This window comes from Salmo salar, chromosome ssa12, assembly GCF_905237065.1.
Source record: "Salmo salar chromosome ssa12, Ssal_v3.1, whole genome shotgun sequence".
NCBI lineage: Eukaryota > Metazoa > Chordata > Actinopteri > Salmoniformes > Salmonidae > Salmo > Salmo salar.
This window is the reverse complement of record NC_059453.1, coordinates 4,950,001-4,966,511: the sequence shown is the minus strand read 5'-3', so window position 1 is coordinate 4,966,511 and position 16,511 is coordinate 4,950,001. Positions and strand designations below refer to the sequence as shown.

General features: G+C 42.9%; 1 protein-coding gene across 2 annotated transcripts; it reads right to left on the bottom strand.

Annotated features, from left to right (window-relative positions):
• Nucleotides 1–535: 535 nt before the first annotated feature.
• LOC123723880 (broad substrate specificity ATP-binding cassette transporter ABCG2) lies at nucleotides 536–8,049 on the bottom strand. 2 transcript variants are annotated; one of them, XM_045690512.1, is made up of 5 exons: nucleotides 7,668–8,049; nucleotides 2,499–2,558; nucleotides 2,320–2,437; nucleotides 1,515–1,567; nucleotides 536–1,288 (listed from the first exon to the last, which is right to left on the bottom strand). In XM_045690512.1, exons 1-5 carry the CDS (start codon nucleotides 7,850–7,852, stop codon nucleotides 1,141–1,143), a joined length of 564 nt encoding a protein of 187 aa, XP_045546468.1. In that variant the 5' UTR covers nucleotides 7,853–8,049; the 3' UTR covers nucleotides 536–1,140. The 2 variants fall into 2 exon arrangements, with proteins under 2 accessions (XP_045546468.1, XP_045546469.1); XM_045690513.1 differs by lacking the exon at nucleotides 2,499–2,558 and having other exon boundaries at nucleotides 7,668–8,046.
• Nucleotides 8,050–16,511: the final 8,462 nt, after the last annotated feature.

Sequence of the window (16,511 nt, the reverse complement as noted above, 5' to 3'; positions counted from 1 at the left end):
TAGTTCCTGTCAAGGCAGCAGCTACTCTTCCTGGGGTTTATTATGGATCCCCATTTAGTTCCTGTCAAGGCAGCAGCTACTCTTCCTGGGGTTTATTATGGATCCACATTAGTTCCTGCCAAGGCAGCAGCCACTCTTCCTGGGGTTTATTATGGATCCCCATTAGTTCCTGTCAAGGAAGCAGCTACTCTTCCTGGTGTCCAAGCACATTAACCCCCTAGAGTCAATGAAATCAAATTAGCGTAATACACAAATCCCTGTAAGAATCTGTCAGTTTAAACTAAAGATATGTTTTTTTGCATTGGATGTGTCTCAATCCACCACCTCTGCCGATGTCGCAATTCCTCATCTGAGGTGAAAGGTGAACAGATCTAGAGCGGTGTTTGTAGAGTCGTCTGTAGCGTCCGAACGGTTTGGCCTTCAAAACTATTATGGAAAGGTGAGACTCTCACGAACACAATGGTGATCTGTCTGTCTGAACAGTTTGGGCTACACACTAATTAAGGTTAAATACATATTAAAGAAAATACAAATGTTTCCTGATCTTTCTTTTATCTCTCAGATATAGGACAGACACATCAGACTTCCTTTAAATTTTGTTTTGGGACTATCTGTTATTCAATGTGTTTGTATGGACTAACAGCAGTAAGGTCAAATAAAAATGTTCATCAAATATTTGTTTTATATATTTTTTGATACCTCAAGAAGTCTTAAAATTCTAAATCAAATAACAAAAAGATACTTGGTATGACCTTCTTAAAACAATTCCATATAGTTCAGTAGAACCCCTCCCCCGGCATAGACAGGACTTAGACTGTATTAAGGCACCAAAAAACAAGATCAACAGCACATCATATAACATTATTACACCACTACATATCTACAACACAAAATTTACAATACAACCATACAACAATATTACAATGTACTAGAGTGTGTGTGCTAGCGTGAGTGTGCTAGCGTGTGTGTGCTAGCGTGAGTGTGCTTGCGTGCGTGTGCTTGCGTGCGTGTGCTAGCGTGCGGGTGCTTGCCTGCGTGTGCTTGCGTGCGGGTGCTTGCGTGCGTGTGCTTGCGTGCGTGTGCTAACGTGCGTGTGTCTCTTCACAGTCCCTGTTGTTCCAGAAGGTGTAGTTTCATGTGTTACTTCCAGCGGTTGATCTGTCTGAGCTGTATGTAGGCCAAGACCATACACACCGTAATGATCCCACCCAGAGCTACATGGTTCTGCCAGAAACCCCAGGTGCTGCAGTCTATTCCCTGGGTCTCCAGGTACACCTCCCCTGGAAGACTGAGAGAGGGGGGGGGGGGTTAAAGGTCATAAACCCCAGGTGCTGTAGTCTATACACTAGACGAGGGGGGTGGGGGGTTGAGTACATATAGAGGGAGAGTAGAGAGATGTTGAATTACAAAGATCTGCCACACGGTGGCGGTGTCAGCATATAGATGGATGGACGAGGAGCATAAAAGGAGAGTAGAGAGAAATGAGAGAATGAAAGAAGGAGAGGTAAACTTACATGGTTGTGTTGTTGTAGAATATCTGTCCTTTAAACTCATTAATGGTCACAGCCTGATGGGGAGACAGAGGGAGAGAATAAACACACTATTACTACCAGACTGTCTAACTCTCTAATAGGAACATCAGACTGTCCAACTCTCTAATAGGACCATCAGACTGTCCAACTCTCTAATAGGACCATCAATCAGACTGTCCAACTCTCTAATAGGACCATCAATCAGACTGTCCAACTCTCTAATAGGACCATCAATCAGACTGTCCAACTCTCTAATAGGACCATCAATCAGACTGTCCAACTCTCTAATAGGACCATCAGACTGTCCAACTCTCTAATAGGACCATCAATCAGACTGTCCAACTCTCTAATAGGAACATCAGACTGTCCAACTCTCTAATAGGACCATCAGACTGTCCAACTCTCTAATAGGTCCATCAATCAGACTGTCCAACTCTCTAACGTGTTTGTGTGTGTGTGTGTGTGTGTGTGTGTGTGTGTGTGTGTGTGTGTGTGTGTGTGTGTGTGTGTGTGTGTGTGTGTGTGTGTGTGTGTGTGTGTGTGTGTGTGTGTGTGTCAGCTGTAGAATAATGTCTAGAGTCTAGTCTCAGGTTCACACTGAACAACAAGTTCTCTCTCACTGATGAGAGAGAGAGAGAGAGAGAGAGAGAGAGAGAAAATATTCCACTACCATAAATCCATTCTCATCATCAGATCACCATGACATAACCAGAATAATTTTGACCAGTCTGTCAACACCATAGAAAAGGTTTTTAGAAAAGGTAGACAACACACACACACACCCCACCTGCACCACGTAGGCAGATATGAGTCGGAGGTCAGAGTCCACCATCTTCGCATCGACCAGAACCTGACCAAACTTCAACCCTGCTGGGTCCTTACGACCTGCTATCACATCCAGGAGACTAGGGAGAGAGGAGAGGAGATAAAAGGAAAGAAGGAGAGGAGAAGGTGTATGTGACTTACGATGTTTTTCCACTTCCTGTTGGCCCCATGATGGCGTTCATCCCTGGTCTCATGATGCCACTGGAGAAGCCAATCAGAAATGACCATGACATAGAACAACCAATCAAAAGTGACCATGCTATAAAATGACCAATCAAGAGCAACTACCATTACACAGCATAACCAATCACTTGTGCTCAGGAACTTGTTAGCCCACTGAGATAAAGCCTAGGTGTTAAGCAGTGAGAGCTAGCTTTAGGGACCTTGTTTGCCCACTAAGATAAAGCCTAGGTGTTAAGCAGTGAGAGCTAGCTTTAGGGACCTTGTTTGCCCACTGAGATAAAGGCTAGGTGTTAAGCAGTGAGAGCTAGCTTTAGGGACCTTGTTTGCCCACTGAGATAAAGGCTAGGTGTTAAGCAGTGAGAGCTAGCTTTAGGGACCTTGTTTGCCCACTGAGATAAAGGCTAGGTGTTAAGCAGTGAGAGCTAGCTTTAGGGACCTTGTTTGCCCACTAAGATAAAGCCTAGGTGTTAAGCAGTGAGAGCTAGCTTTAGGGACCTTGTTTGCCCACTGAGATAAAGGCTAGGTGTTAAGCAGTGAGAGCTAGCTTTAGGGACCTTGTTTGCCCACTGAGATAAAGGCTAGGTGTTAAGCAGCGAGAGCTAGCTTTAGGGACCTTGTTTGCCCACTGAGATAAAGGCTAGGTGTTAAGCAGCGAGAGCTAGCTTTAGGGACCTTGTTTGCCCACTGAGATAAAGCCTAGGTGTTAAGCAGTGAGAGATAGCTTTAGGGACCTTGTTTGCCCACTGAGATAAAGCCTAGGTGTTAAGCAGTGAGAGATAGCATTAGTGTGTTGTGGACTAGAGTACAGAACAAGGAATTTTAACGCAACTGTTTTCCAACAGTTTAAATTCCTTGAGTACAATGTCAAAAGGCAAGGGGAGTGGTCAACACCAGATAACATCAATACATCCAGTCACTAAAACATCACTACATCCAGTCACTACAACAACAATACAACATCACTACATCCAGTCACTACAACATCAATACATCCAGTCACTACAACATCACTACAACATCAATACATCCAGTCACTACAACATCAATACATCCAGTCAAAACTACATCAATACATCCAGTCACTACAACAACATCAACACATCCAGTCACTACAACATCACTACAACATCAATACATCCAGTCACTACAACATCAATACATCCAGTCACTACAACATCACTACAACATCAATACATCCAGTCACTACAACGTCAGTACATCCAGTCACTACAACATCAATACATCCAGTCAAAACTACATCAATACATCCAGTCACTACAACATCAATACAACATCAATACATCCAGTCACTACAACATCACTACAACATCAATACATCCAGTCAAAACTACATCAATACATCCAGTCACTACAACATCAATACAACATGAATACATCCAGTCACTACAACATCAATACATCCAGTCACTACAACATCACTACAACATCAATACATCCAGTCACTACAACGTCAGTACATCCAGTCACTACAACATCAATACATCCAGTCAAAACTACATCAATACATCAAGTCACTACAACATCAATACAACATCAATACATCCAGTCACTACAACATCACTACAACATCAATACATCCAGTCAAAACTACATCAATACATCCAGTCACTACAACATCAATACAACATCAATACATCCAGTCACTACAACATCAATACATCCAGTCACTACAACATCACTACAACATAAATACATCCAGTCACTACAACGTCAGTACATCCAGTCACTACAACATCAATACATCCAGTCAAAACTACATCAATACATCCAGTCACTACAACATCACTACAACATCAATACATCCAGTCACTACAACATCACTACAACATCAATACATCCAGTCAAAACTACATCAATACATCCAGTCACTACAACATCAATACAACATCAATACATCCAGTCACTACAACATCACTACAACATCAATACATCCAGTCACTACAACGTCACTACAACATCAATACATCCTGTCATTACAACATCACTACATCCAGTCACTACAACATCAATACATCCAGTCACTACAACATCACTACATCCAGTCACTACAACATCAATACATCCAGTCACTACAACATCACTACAACATCAATACATCCAGTCACTACAACATCAATACATCCAGTCACTACAACATCACTACAACATCAATACATCCAGTCACTACAACATCAATACATCCAGTCACTACAACATCACTACAACATCAATACATCCAGTCACTACAACATCAATACATCCAGTCACTACATCACTACAACATCAATACATCCAGTCACTACAACATCACTACAACATCAATACATCCAGTCACTACAACATCACTACAACATCAATACATCCAGTCACTACAACATCACTACAACATCAATACATCCAGTCACTACAACATCACTACAACATCAATACATCCAGTCACTACAACATCACTACAACATCAATACATCCAGTCACTACAACATCAATACATCCAGTCACTACAACATCACTACAACATCAATACATCCAGTCACTACAACATCAATACATCCAGTCACTACAACATCAATACATCCAGTCACTACAACATCACTACAACATCAATACATCCAGTCACTACAACATCACTACAACATCAATACATCCAGTCACTACAACATCAATTCATCCAGTCACTTCAACATCACTACAACATCAATACAACATCACTACAACATCATTACATCCAGTCACTACAACATCAATACAACATCAATACATCCAGTCACTACAACATCATTACAACATCAATACATCCAGTCACTACAACATCACTTCAACATCAATACATCCAGTCACTACAACATCACTACAACATCAATACATCCAGTCACTTCAACATCAATACATCCAGTCACTACAACATCACTACAACATCAATACATCCAGTCACTACAACATCAATACATCCAGTCACTACAACATCAATTCATCCAGTCACTACAACATCACTACAACATCAATACAACATCACTACAACATCACTACAACAACACTACATCCAGTCACTACAACATCAATTCATCCAGTCACTTCAACATCACTACAACATCAATACAACATCACTACAACATCATTACATCCAGTCACTACAACATCAATACAACATCAATACATCCAGTCACTACAACATCATTACAACATCAATACATCCAGTCACTACAACATCACTTCAACATCAATACATCCAGTCACTACAACATCACTACAACATCAATACATCCAGTCACTTCAACATCAATACATCCAGTCACTACAACATCACTACAACATCAATACATCCAGTCACTACAACATCAATACATCCAGTCACTACAACATCAATTCATCCAGTCACTACAACATCACTACAACATCAATACAACATCACTACAACATCACTACAACAACACTACATCCAGTCACTACAACATCAATACATCCAGTCAAAAATCCTCGAAGAAAACCTGGTTCAGTCTGCTTTCCAACAGACACTGGGAGACAAATTCAGCAGGACAATTCAGCAGGACAATAACTTAAAACACAAGGCCAGATATACACTGGAGTTGCTCCCAAGAAGACCTTGAATGAATGAATGAATTAATTAATTAAATTGTATTTTCGTGTCAAATCGGCAATTGGCAACCCATCCCTTATGGGATCAATTGACACATAAACAAATAATTCACTATGGTAATTAAATAATCATTATTCTTCCGGTGTTACATAATAGTAAATTACATTCCTAGATTAGTACAATAATATACACACATAACATATACAGATAAATAAATACAGATTTTTTTTTTTATCCTGTTGAATGTTCCTGAGTGACCAAGTTACAGTTTTAACTTAAATTGGCTGGAAAATCTATGGCAAGACTTGAAAATGGCTTTCTAGCAATGATCAACAACCATCTTGACAGAGCTTGAATAATTGTTTTCAAGTATAATGTGCAAATAATGTACAATCCAGGTGTGTAAAGCTCTTAGAGACTTACCCAGAAAGACTCACAGCTCTAATCGCTGCCAAATGCAATTCTAACATTTTATTGACTCAGGGGGTTGTATACTTAAGTAAATGAGCTATTTCTGTATTTCATTGTCAATACATACAAGACATATTAGTGTTTTATTTGTCATTAATGTTTTACGAATGTTAAAATTCACTTTGACATTACAGAGTATTTTATATAGATTGTTATAAAATCAGTTTTAATCCCACTTTGTAACACAATAACATATGTAAAAACTCAAGGGAGGTGAATACTTTCTGAAGACACTGTAGATACTAACCACTGATTTAGGACCTGAAGGCACTGTGGATACTAACCACTGATTTAGGACCTGAAGACACTGTAGATACAACCACTGATCTAGGACCTAAAGGCACTGTGGATACTAACCACTGATCAAGGACCTGAAGGCACTGTAGATACTAACCACTGATCTAGGACCTGAAGGCACTGTGGATACTAACCACTGATCAAGGACCTGAAGGCACTGTAGATACTAACCACTGATCTAGGACCTGAAGGCACTGTAGATACTAACCACTGATCTAGGACCTGAAGGCACTGTAGATACTAACCACTGATCTAGGACCTGAAGACACTGTGGATACGACCCACTGATCTAGGACCTGAAGGCACTGTAGATACTAACCACTGATCTAGGACCTGAAGGCACTGTAGATACTAACCACTGATCTAGGACCTGAAGGCACTGTAGATACTAACCACTGATCTAGGACCTGAAGGCACTGTGGATACTAACCACTGATCTAGGACCTGAAGGCACTGTGGATACTAACCACTGATCTAGGACCTGAAGGCACTGTAGATACTAACCACTGATCTAGGACCTGAAGGCACTGTAGATACTAACCACTGATCTAGGACCTGAAGGCACTGTGGATACTAACCATAACCACTGATCTAGGACCTGAAGGCACTGTGGATACGAGCCATAACCACAGATCTAGGACCTTATCTGTATAAACACAGCCATTGACACACACAGATTCACAAGTATTAACAAATCTTAATTTTTCTCTTACCATGGTCTCTCTGTCTCTATCTCATCCTCCCCCCCACACCCATTCCCCTACCTGACGTCTTTGAGGATGTGTTTCTCAGTTCCTCTCTTGTGGCAGAGTCCATTGCTCTCCATGACAGAGTAGTGTAGTCTGGAGAAGGAGACGGTTGGACCAGGCACCTGGAACATCACCTCTGGATCATCTGCTGCTGGGACTCCTGCAGGGCTGCCTGGCTCACCATTCTGGGGCTTAGACATCCTCCTCACAGAAAGAGGGAGAAGGAGAGAGAGAGAGGGGGGAGAGAGAGAGCGAGAGAGAGAAAGAGAGAGAGAGAGAAGACAGGGAAGACAGAGAGAGAAAGAAGGGAACAGAGAAAAAATTATGTTAGATAGATAAAGTGAGAGACAGACAGAGAGAGAGGGGAGTTGTCTGCTGCAGTAGCTATCTAACCTATGTTCTAACTTCAAGGCAATGTATCCCAGATTGCCCTGCCCCGCCTCTTTACGCCCCTTGTCAACCAATCACACAGGGGCATGGGTGTGGCCATGCCCTACCAGAGGGCAGGATGTTGAACTTTGAACCTTGGCCTTGACAGCACGGGGGCCTTGACAACAGGAGAGCACGGCAGCATGTGAAACGACACGTCTTCACCAATGATGTGTATATAAACCCTAGACTGCTGATGCTATGTATTTGCAACTGAGTGGCTTGAAGTCACCAGTTGGCCATATTGGAACTCCCCGGTAGGAGCAGTCCTCCATAGGAATGAATGGAATTAAATGTTTCAAGGACAGAATTATATACTCTGATGTAGAGGAGGAAAATACTTAAAATGCTTGAATACTGTATCTGCAGAATAAATGTGTCAAAAACGAATGTAGAAATTATTAAATTAATTTCTATTTGCTTTCAATGAAAGAGGAATACAAAGATGGAGGCACGGGGGCTTCAATACAGCTCCCCCTATCAGTCATCTAGAGTATTTAGTAGTAACAGAGCCCCACAGTAGAGGTGTAGACATAATAAATGTAGTAACAGAGCCCCACAGTAGAGGTGTAGCCATAATACATGCATTTCTATATCTTACAATGGAGGAGGAGTACCAAGATGGCTGAGTGGTGGCTTCAACACAGCGCCCCCCTGTCAGTCATCTAGTGTATTTAGATGGCTGAGCGGTGGCTTATGAGTTTATTGATGTATGAATGTGTGTCTGATTATTTGGGGGATTTAAAAAATATATACATGTGTCAGTACACTGAAAAGAGCATAACCAGTAGAAAACATTGACTTAAAGCATCAACTCCAATTTAATCCTGCCATTATCAGTCATCTAGTGTATTTAGATGGCTGAGCGGTGGCTTCAACACAGCGCCCCCTGTCAGTCATCTAGTGTATTTAGATGGCTGAGCGGTGGCTTCAACACAGCGCCCCCTGTCAGTCATCTAGTGTATTTAGATGGCTGAGCGGTGGCTTCAACACAGCGCCCCCTGTCAGTCATCTAGTGTATTTAGATGGCTGAGCGGTGGCTTCAACACAGCGCCCCCTGTCAGTCATCTAGTGTATTTAGATGGCTGAGCGGTGGCTTCAACACAGCGCCCCCTGTCAGTCATCTAGTGTATTTAGATGGCTGAGCGGTGGCTTCAACACAGCGCCCCCTGTCAGTCATCCTGGGTTTATCTACATCATTGGTCTTCACCTGTGTACATCTTCATTGTCAGACTATAGAGTACCACAGTATGGGTCATAATACCCATAAAACTTAGCGGTAAAACCAGGAAATGGTTCCAATTGTTTTTTACACCAGTCATTTCTCCATCTGAGATTTTAGAACTACTTCATACCAGGTTTGTGTTTGGTGTAGTCTTACCCTGGCGTGACGTTTTGATAACCATGGAAATCTCTCTCGGACAAGGGAACTTTTATCAATATATTCAATTAGCATTTCCCAAAAATGAAATGCTAATTAGCCGCTAATGTGGCTATCATACAGAACTACACATCCTGTTGCAAGCTTTGCCGTCATCCCTCAAGACACATTTCTCCATGCAAACTCTCATCAACAAGTATCAAGTAACCTAGCAAGTAGATATTGTCCTTTTTTGGTTTCTCGTGTAAGTAATTGATATTGTGTATTTCTCGTGTATATTCTTGTTTACTATTTTTCAAATTACCTAGCTAGCTACCTTAGCATTTTCACATTACTATAATTTTTTTTAATTACCTTCTGGCCTTTGTAGTGAACTAGCTAACGTTAGGCCGGCACCATGGCAAGGATAGTTGGTTAGCTAGCATGTCACCGCTAAGAAAAGTCTGACTACATGAACGGTAAGCTAATGTTAACTAACTAGCTAGCTAAATATTGCCTGATGGGCTAGCTAGTTAGGTACCTTGGTTGGCTAGTTAGTTACATTAGCTAAAGTTGGCTAGCTAGTTAGGGTACCTTGGTTGACTAGTTAGCTACATTAGCTAAAGTTGGCTAGCTTGCTCACAAAGGACTCATTGCAATACTTCACCTCTTTGGGCAAATAGTACCCTAGACTGTCCAAGGTTTGTTTGTATTACTTTAAACAATGTGTTTTCTGTCCAGATAAAGATGGTGATACAGGATTGAAAAAGACCTGCATCGACATTTTGACTTGTGGTCCCCTTTTTCGCCATGTTTTAGACATGAGGCGTGACATGCGGAACATCAGGCTAACCCCATGAGAAGCAGGGCATGATCAACACCACCCTCAGCAAGAACATCTGCTGGAAGTGATGTCTCTCCCATCCTTAGATGTACTCTCTCTCTCTCTCTCGCTCTCTCTCTCTCTCTCTCTCTCCCTCTCTAGTTAAGCAGTCCAGAGGATTTTCGTAGGGTGTGTCCTATCCAACTTTACTTACTTCTTATTTGGAGTTCAATGGTAACATTGAAGTTCCAGGCACAAAGGATGATGCCAGATGCCAGGATAGCAGGTAGGCCTTTGGTTTGATGTGCTTTGCTTTGATGTTGGCAGTTAATTTGAAATATTGTCAGTTAAATGTAAGTATTGTGAGTTAATCATTCCACTTAAACTCTCTGGCTAGTTAGCTGACAAACAAGCATACTGTGCAGATATATCTACAAACTCACCTGGCTAATTAATAGTTTGAGGAGGACTGACATGGTGCTGTTGCATTTTCTAAATGACCTGGTACAACAGCAAAATGAACTAAACGGAAACATCTGCTAACTACTTTAATTATTGCAAATGCTCAGGCAGCTGCATTTTCTGTTAGGAAAGAAAAATTGCCCAGAAAAGGAAGCTCCACACAGCGAAGGGGGTAAGAAATAATTGGAACATCACAGATATAAATTCCCACTGTGTCCATGATAAAATGCAGTTTTTATACTACCGAATGAAACTGTGAAGAGATGCACTCAGACAAGTCTTTGTGATTGAACTTACTTTAACTACATTACTTTAGTTGGCTGCTTGTATGTAATATAACTTATTCTAGGAGTCTAGCGTGTGTGTATGAACTATGAGGAATATTTTTGGACCATTGGCTCCCTGAAAACAGGTACTGACAGGAGGACGAGGCCCATGACGAGAATGATGATCCAGTGCCAGTGTTTAAAAAATATTGACAAGATATTTACAGATGTTCACTGTTGCAGTGCCGACTTTGGGAGGATGTGGTCCTTGAAACACTCCTCTAGTCCAGCAATAGGAGTCTGCCAGAGGTCATCCTGCTGTATGGGGATGGTGATGGAGGCTTTGGTGGTCCACGACAACGAAGAAGCAGGTGTCCCTTCCAGTGATGTGGAGCTGACCTTGGACCTGGTGCCAGTAAGCATGGTCTTCGCAGACTTGGATATAGAAATTCTTTGACTTCACTCCCTCTTCAATGGTCAGGTCCCTTTAGGCACCATAGGAACACTTGACCTCCACCACCTCTGTGTTGCCCACCAGACCATCCGGTGAGGCACCCAGGATCCCAGACTATCCGGTGAGGAACCCAGGATCCCAGACCATCCTGTGAGACACCCAGGATCCCAGACCATCCGGTGAGGCACCCAGGATCCCAGACCATCTGGTGAGACACCCAGGATCCCAGACCATCCGGTGAGGAACTCAGGATCTCAGACCATCCGGTGAGGCACCCAGGATCCCAGACCATCCGGTGAGACACCCAGGATCCCAGACCATCCGGTGAGACACCTAGGATCCCAGACCATCCGGTGAGGAACCCAGGATCCCAGACTATCCGGTGAGGCACCCAGGATCCCAGACTATCCGGTGAGGCACCCAAGATTCCAGACCATCCGGTGAGGAACCCAGGATCCCAGACTATCCGGTGAGGCACCCAGGATCCCAGACCATCCGGTGAGACACCCAGGATCCCAGACCATCCAGTGAGGCACCCAGGATCCCAGACTATCCTGTGAGGCACCCAAGATCCCAGACCATCCGGTGAGGAACCCAGGATCCCAGACTATCTGGTGAGGCACCCAGGATCCCAGACCATCCGGTGAGACACCCAGGATCCCAGACCATCCGGTGAGGCACCCAGGATCCCAGACCCTGTGACCTTGCACATCCATCCCTGTAGCCATTTTGAATGCCTTGATGCCCTCCCTCTTTGTTATCTGTGCCCCACTTTACAGACAACACCCCATCCAACGACTGATCTGAGGAGCCTTTTAGCAGCGACCGAGTAACGTGCTTGGTCCTAACCACTGATCCAGAACTGCTGTCCGTCAACCTCCCTCTCCTCATGTTGTGCCAGTTGGGGTTGATGCGCTGTCCAACTGTTGCCTGCCTGCCATATAGCCTCCTGCTGCTCCACCGACAGCGCCATGCCAGCCAGAATGCCTGCATGCCCCAGGTGCCCTTGTTTTTTTTAAACAATGTCCGGATGAAAGGGAGGGGAAGCGGTTGTTCAGGATAGGTTCAAGGAGACATGCCATTCTACTGAATCTACACACGGAGAGAGTTCCATAGCCACTGAGTATCCTCCTCTGTGGGCTCTTGGGACAGAGGGTTGTAGTCTCCGGCCGGGTACAGGTCCTCCACTGACTGCACCTGGTTGGTTGGCTTCCTCCACACTCATTCCACATCCGTACAGCTGATATTGTGAACCGCCAAAATAGGCTGCATGGTTCCACTGATGAGCTCCATTGAGGCATTCTCATGTGGTAGAGAATCCCCTGGTCACCTATAGAGACCTGCCAAGAGGAAGTGGTCACCTATAGAGACCTGCCAACAGTCAGGCTACCTCTGGCGAGCACATGGAGGGCTGTGCGGCCCCCCAAAGAAATGCCTCCCCACACCATGACCCACTGCCAAACCCTTCATGCTGGAGGATGTTGCAGGCAGCAGAACATTCTCCACGGCGTCTCCAGACTCTGTCACGTCTGTCACGTGCTCAGTGTGAACCTGCTTTCATCTGTGAAGAGCACAGGGCGCCAGTGGCGAATTTGCCAATCTTGGTGTTCTCTGGCAAATGCCAAACGTCCTGCACGGTGTTGGGCTGTAAGCACAATCCCCACCTGTGGACGTCGGGCCCTCATACCACCCTCATGGAGTCTGTTTCTGACCGTTTGAGCAGACACATGCACATTTGTGGCCTGCTGGAGGTCATTTTCCAGGGCTCTGGCAGTGCTCCTCCTGCTCCTCCTTGCACAAAGGCAGAGGTAGCGGTCCTGCTGCTGGGTTGTTGCCCTCCTACGGCCTCCTCCACGTCTCCTGATGTAGTGGCCTGTCTCCTGGTAGCGCCTCCATGCTCTGGACACTACGCTGACAGACACAGCAAACCTTCTTGCCACAGCTCGCATTGATGTGCCATCCTGGATGAGCTGCACTACCTGAGCCACTTGTGTGGGTTGTAGACTCCGTCTCATGCTACCACTAGAGTGAAAGCACCGCCAGCATTCAAAAGTGACCAAAACATCAGCCAGGAAGCATAGGAACTGAGAAGTGGTCTGTGGTCACCACCTGCAGAACCACTCCTTTATTGGGGGTGTCTTGCTAATTGCCTATATTTTCCACCTGTTGTCTATTCCATTTCCACAACAGCATGTGAAATTTATTGTCAATCAGTGTTGCTTCCTAAGTGGACAGTTTGATTTCACAGAAGTGTGATTGACTTGGAGTCACATTGTGTTGTTTAAGTGTTCCCTTTATTTTTTTGAGCAGTGTATTTTGGTTCAGTATACAATGTCAGTTGATTTTTTTTGTATTAATTCTCATCGATGACAACATTCTAGAACTGAGTTATCACTCATCTAAGGCTGGTATCCGTGGTAACCTGGTTAATGATTATATAATTGATTAAGTGTCTCTTTCCTTGTAGAATGTTGACTGCTGTATAGAACACATTGTATTGCTAAGATGCTCAAACTTAATAGCTACAGTCACCGACACAGGATAAACTTTATCCCTCATGCTGGCCCTGACCAAACTGGTAAGTTACCCCTCACTATAGCTGCACTTCTCCACATGGCTAGACTTCTAGTGGTCTTCTCTACATGGCCAGACTTCTAGTGGTCTCCACATGGCCAGACTTCCAGTGGTCTTCTCCACATGGCCAGACTTCTAGTGGTCTTCTCCACATGGCCAGACTTCCAGTGGTCTTCTCCACATGGCCAGACTTCTAGTGGTTTCCACATGGCCAGACTTCTAGTGGTCTTCTTCACATGGCCAGACTTCTAGTGGTTTCCACATGGCCAGACTTCTAGTGGTCTTCTCCATGTAGCCAGACTTCTAGTGGTTTCCACATGGCCAGACTTCTAGTGGTCTTCTCCACATAGCCAGACTTCTAGTGGTCTTCTCCCCTTTCAATAATCTGATGCTCATCCTTGTAAAAAGCCATGAGTTCTGAAGTAGACGCCAAAGTCGACATACTGTACAAACAATTATCTAGGCTAAGTAATACAAAACTATGTTTTGATCTACTGCTCTGCTAACTAGCTAGCTAATGTCTAAAACACTTAGACTATGGAATGGAGGCATTAATTTACCCTTTCATACAGTTATTATGCTAACTAGCTAGCTAAAGTCTAAAACACTTAGACTATGGAATGGAGGCATTCATTTACCCTTTCATACAGTTATTATGCTAACTAGCTAGCTAAAGTCTAAAACACTTAGACTATGGAATGGAGGCATTAATTTACCCTTTCATACAGTTATTATGCTAACTAGCTAGCTAAAGTCTAAAACACTTAGACTATGGAATGGAGGCATTAATTTACCCTTTCATACAGTTATTATGCTAACTAGCTAGCTAAAGTCTAAAACACTTAGACTATGGAATGGAGGCATTAATTTACCCTTTCATACAGTTATTATGCTAACTAGCTAGCTAAAGTCTAAAACACTTAGACTATGGAATGGAGGCATTAATTTACCCTTTCATACAGTTATTATGCTAACTAGCTAGTTAAAGTGTAGTCAGTGTGTAGTCTTAGATTTAACAGTAGTAGACCAGCCAACCTGGAATTTAATTGTAATTGTTTTGCTTGGTACAGGCTGTCATCCATCCTTGAACAAACAATAATTTTAGATACACAAAGTTAGGTCTAGGTTTAGGTATAATGGAAATAGTAATAGATTTAGGTCAAATATCCTGACATTCTCAACTAAACCTGAGTGGATAATAAAACACATAGACTACGGAATTGATGCATTCATTTACTTTTCATTACAGTTATTATGCTTTAAAACATGGAAAAATACAGAAAATATGAACATTCTGATGTCTTCAGCTATAGTTGACCACCACTAAGGACCTAGAGGACGTTGACCCTCTGAGAAAACTGTGGGAGACCCCACTGAACCAGAAGAACCTTACCTCGTAAGAATCGTACTTTCTGAGACAGAGATATTGAAACTGTAAATGTAATTTTAAAGGGGGTAAAAAGTACAAGCATCCAAATAGGATAGTCACAGATTCTGACCAAAATTCACTGAACAGATCAAGATAAAATGACTATTTTAAAGATGCACTGTGCAGAAATCACTCCACCATTTCCTGTTTTGATAAAATTCTAATAGTTCGCTTAATTTCAGTTTATGTGACAAAAACAAAAAAGTATAGTGTAGAGAATCCATTGTACTCACTGGTATGTAATCTTTGGGTGCAAAGGGAAGCCTGGCTTCCCCAAGAAATGGACAAAGAAAAATAAATGGATCTTTCTATTTTTATGTTTCATAATTTTCCTTCAATTCACAAGAGGCTGAATGTATCTCACGGGAGAAAGCATCCAAGCGAGTGAAACAGCTCCCCTCTGTCTCTGTATGTGTACGCCATCTATCTGATGCTGTCTGGTCAAAAAGAGTATGACATTGTTTGTCGCCCGTAGTACTGAATGCAAGGGAAGCCAGAGAGCACTTGCCTTCCCTTGATAAAAAACAATGTTAAAATAATAGTCCACCATCTTTGAGCAAAACTGAGTGAACTCAACCGTGAATGGTCCTGGCACACCAAAAAAAAAAAAAAGGTGTCAAGGAAAGCCAGTTTGGATTTGGCTTCGCCCCAATCACATCAAAAGCGCACGTCATTTACAGATATATATTTTTTTATTGTTGCATCTCGTTGTGTTGTTCTCCGGTGGCTAGCTAGTTAGCTAAAATCTTCACTTTCCTAAATTAGCCGTGGATGGAAATAGGTTGACATGGAAATGGTGCTGGAATAGTGGAGGCAGCTCCATTGACTATACACACACGTACACATGGATTTGTGTTGTGGAGTAGAGGCCTGAGGACTCACACTTAGTGTGTTGTAGATATGTGGTAGTAGAGTAGGGGCCTGAGGACTCACACTTAGTGTGTTGTATATATGTGGTAGTAGAGTAGAGGCCTGAGGACACACACTTAGTGTGTTGTGAAATCTGTTGTTAATGTATTGTAATGTTTTTAAAATTGTATAACTGCCTTAATTTTTTCCTGG

Bases quoted from the DNA above. Each gene is read 5' to 3' on its own strand.
- LOC123723880 (XM_045690512.1), bottom strand. From the start codon at position 7,852: ATGTCTAAGCCCCAGAATGGTGAGCCAGGCAGCCCTGCAGGAGTCCCA. The intron at 2,559-7,667 runs GTAGGGGAATGG...TGGCTTCTCCAG, and splicing joins CACATCCTCAAAGACGTCAG to TGGCATCATGAGACCAGGGA. The intron at 1,568-2,319 runs GTGGGGTGTGTG...TCTCCCCATCAG, and splicing joins TATCTGCCTACGTGGTGCAG to GCTGTGACCATTAATGAGTT.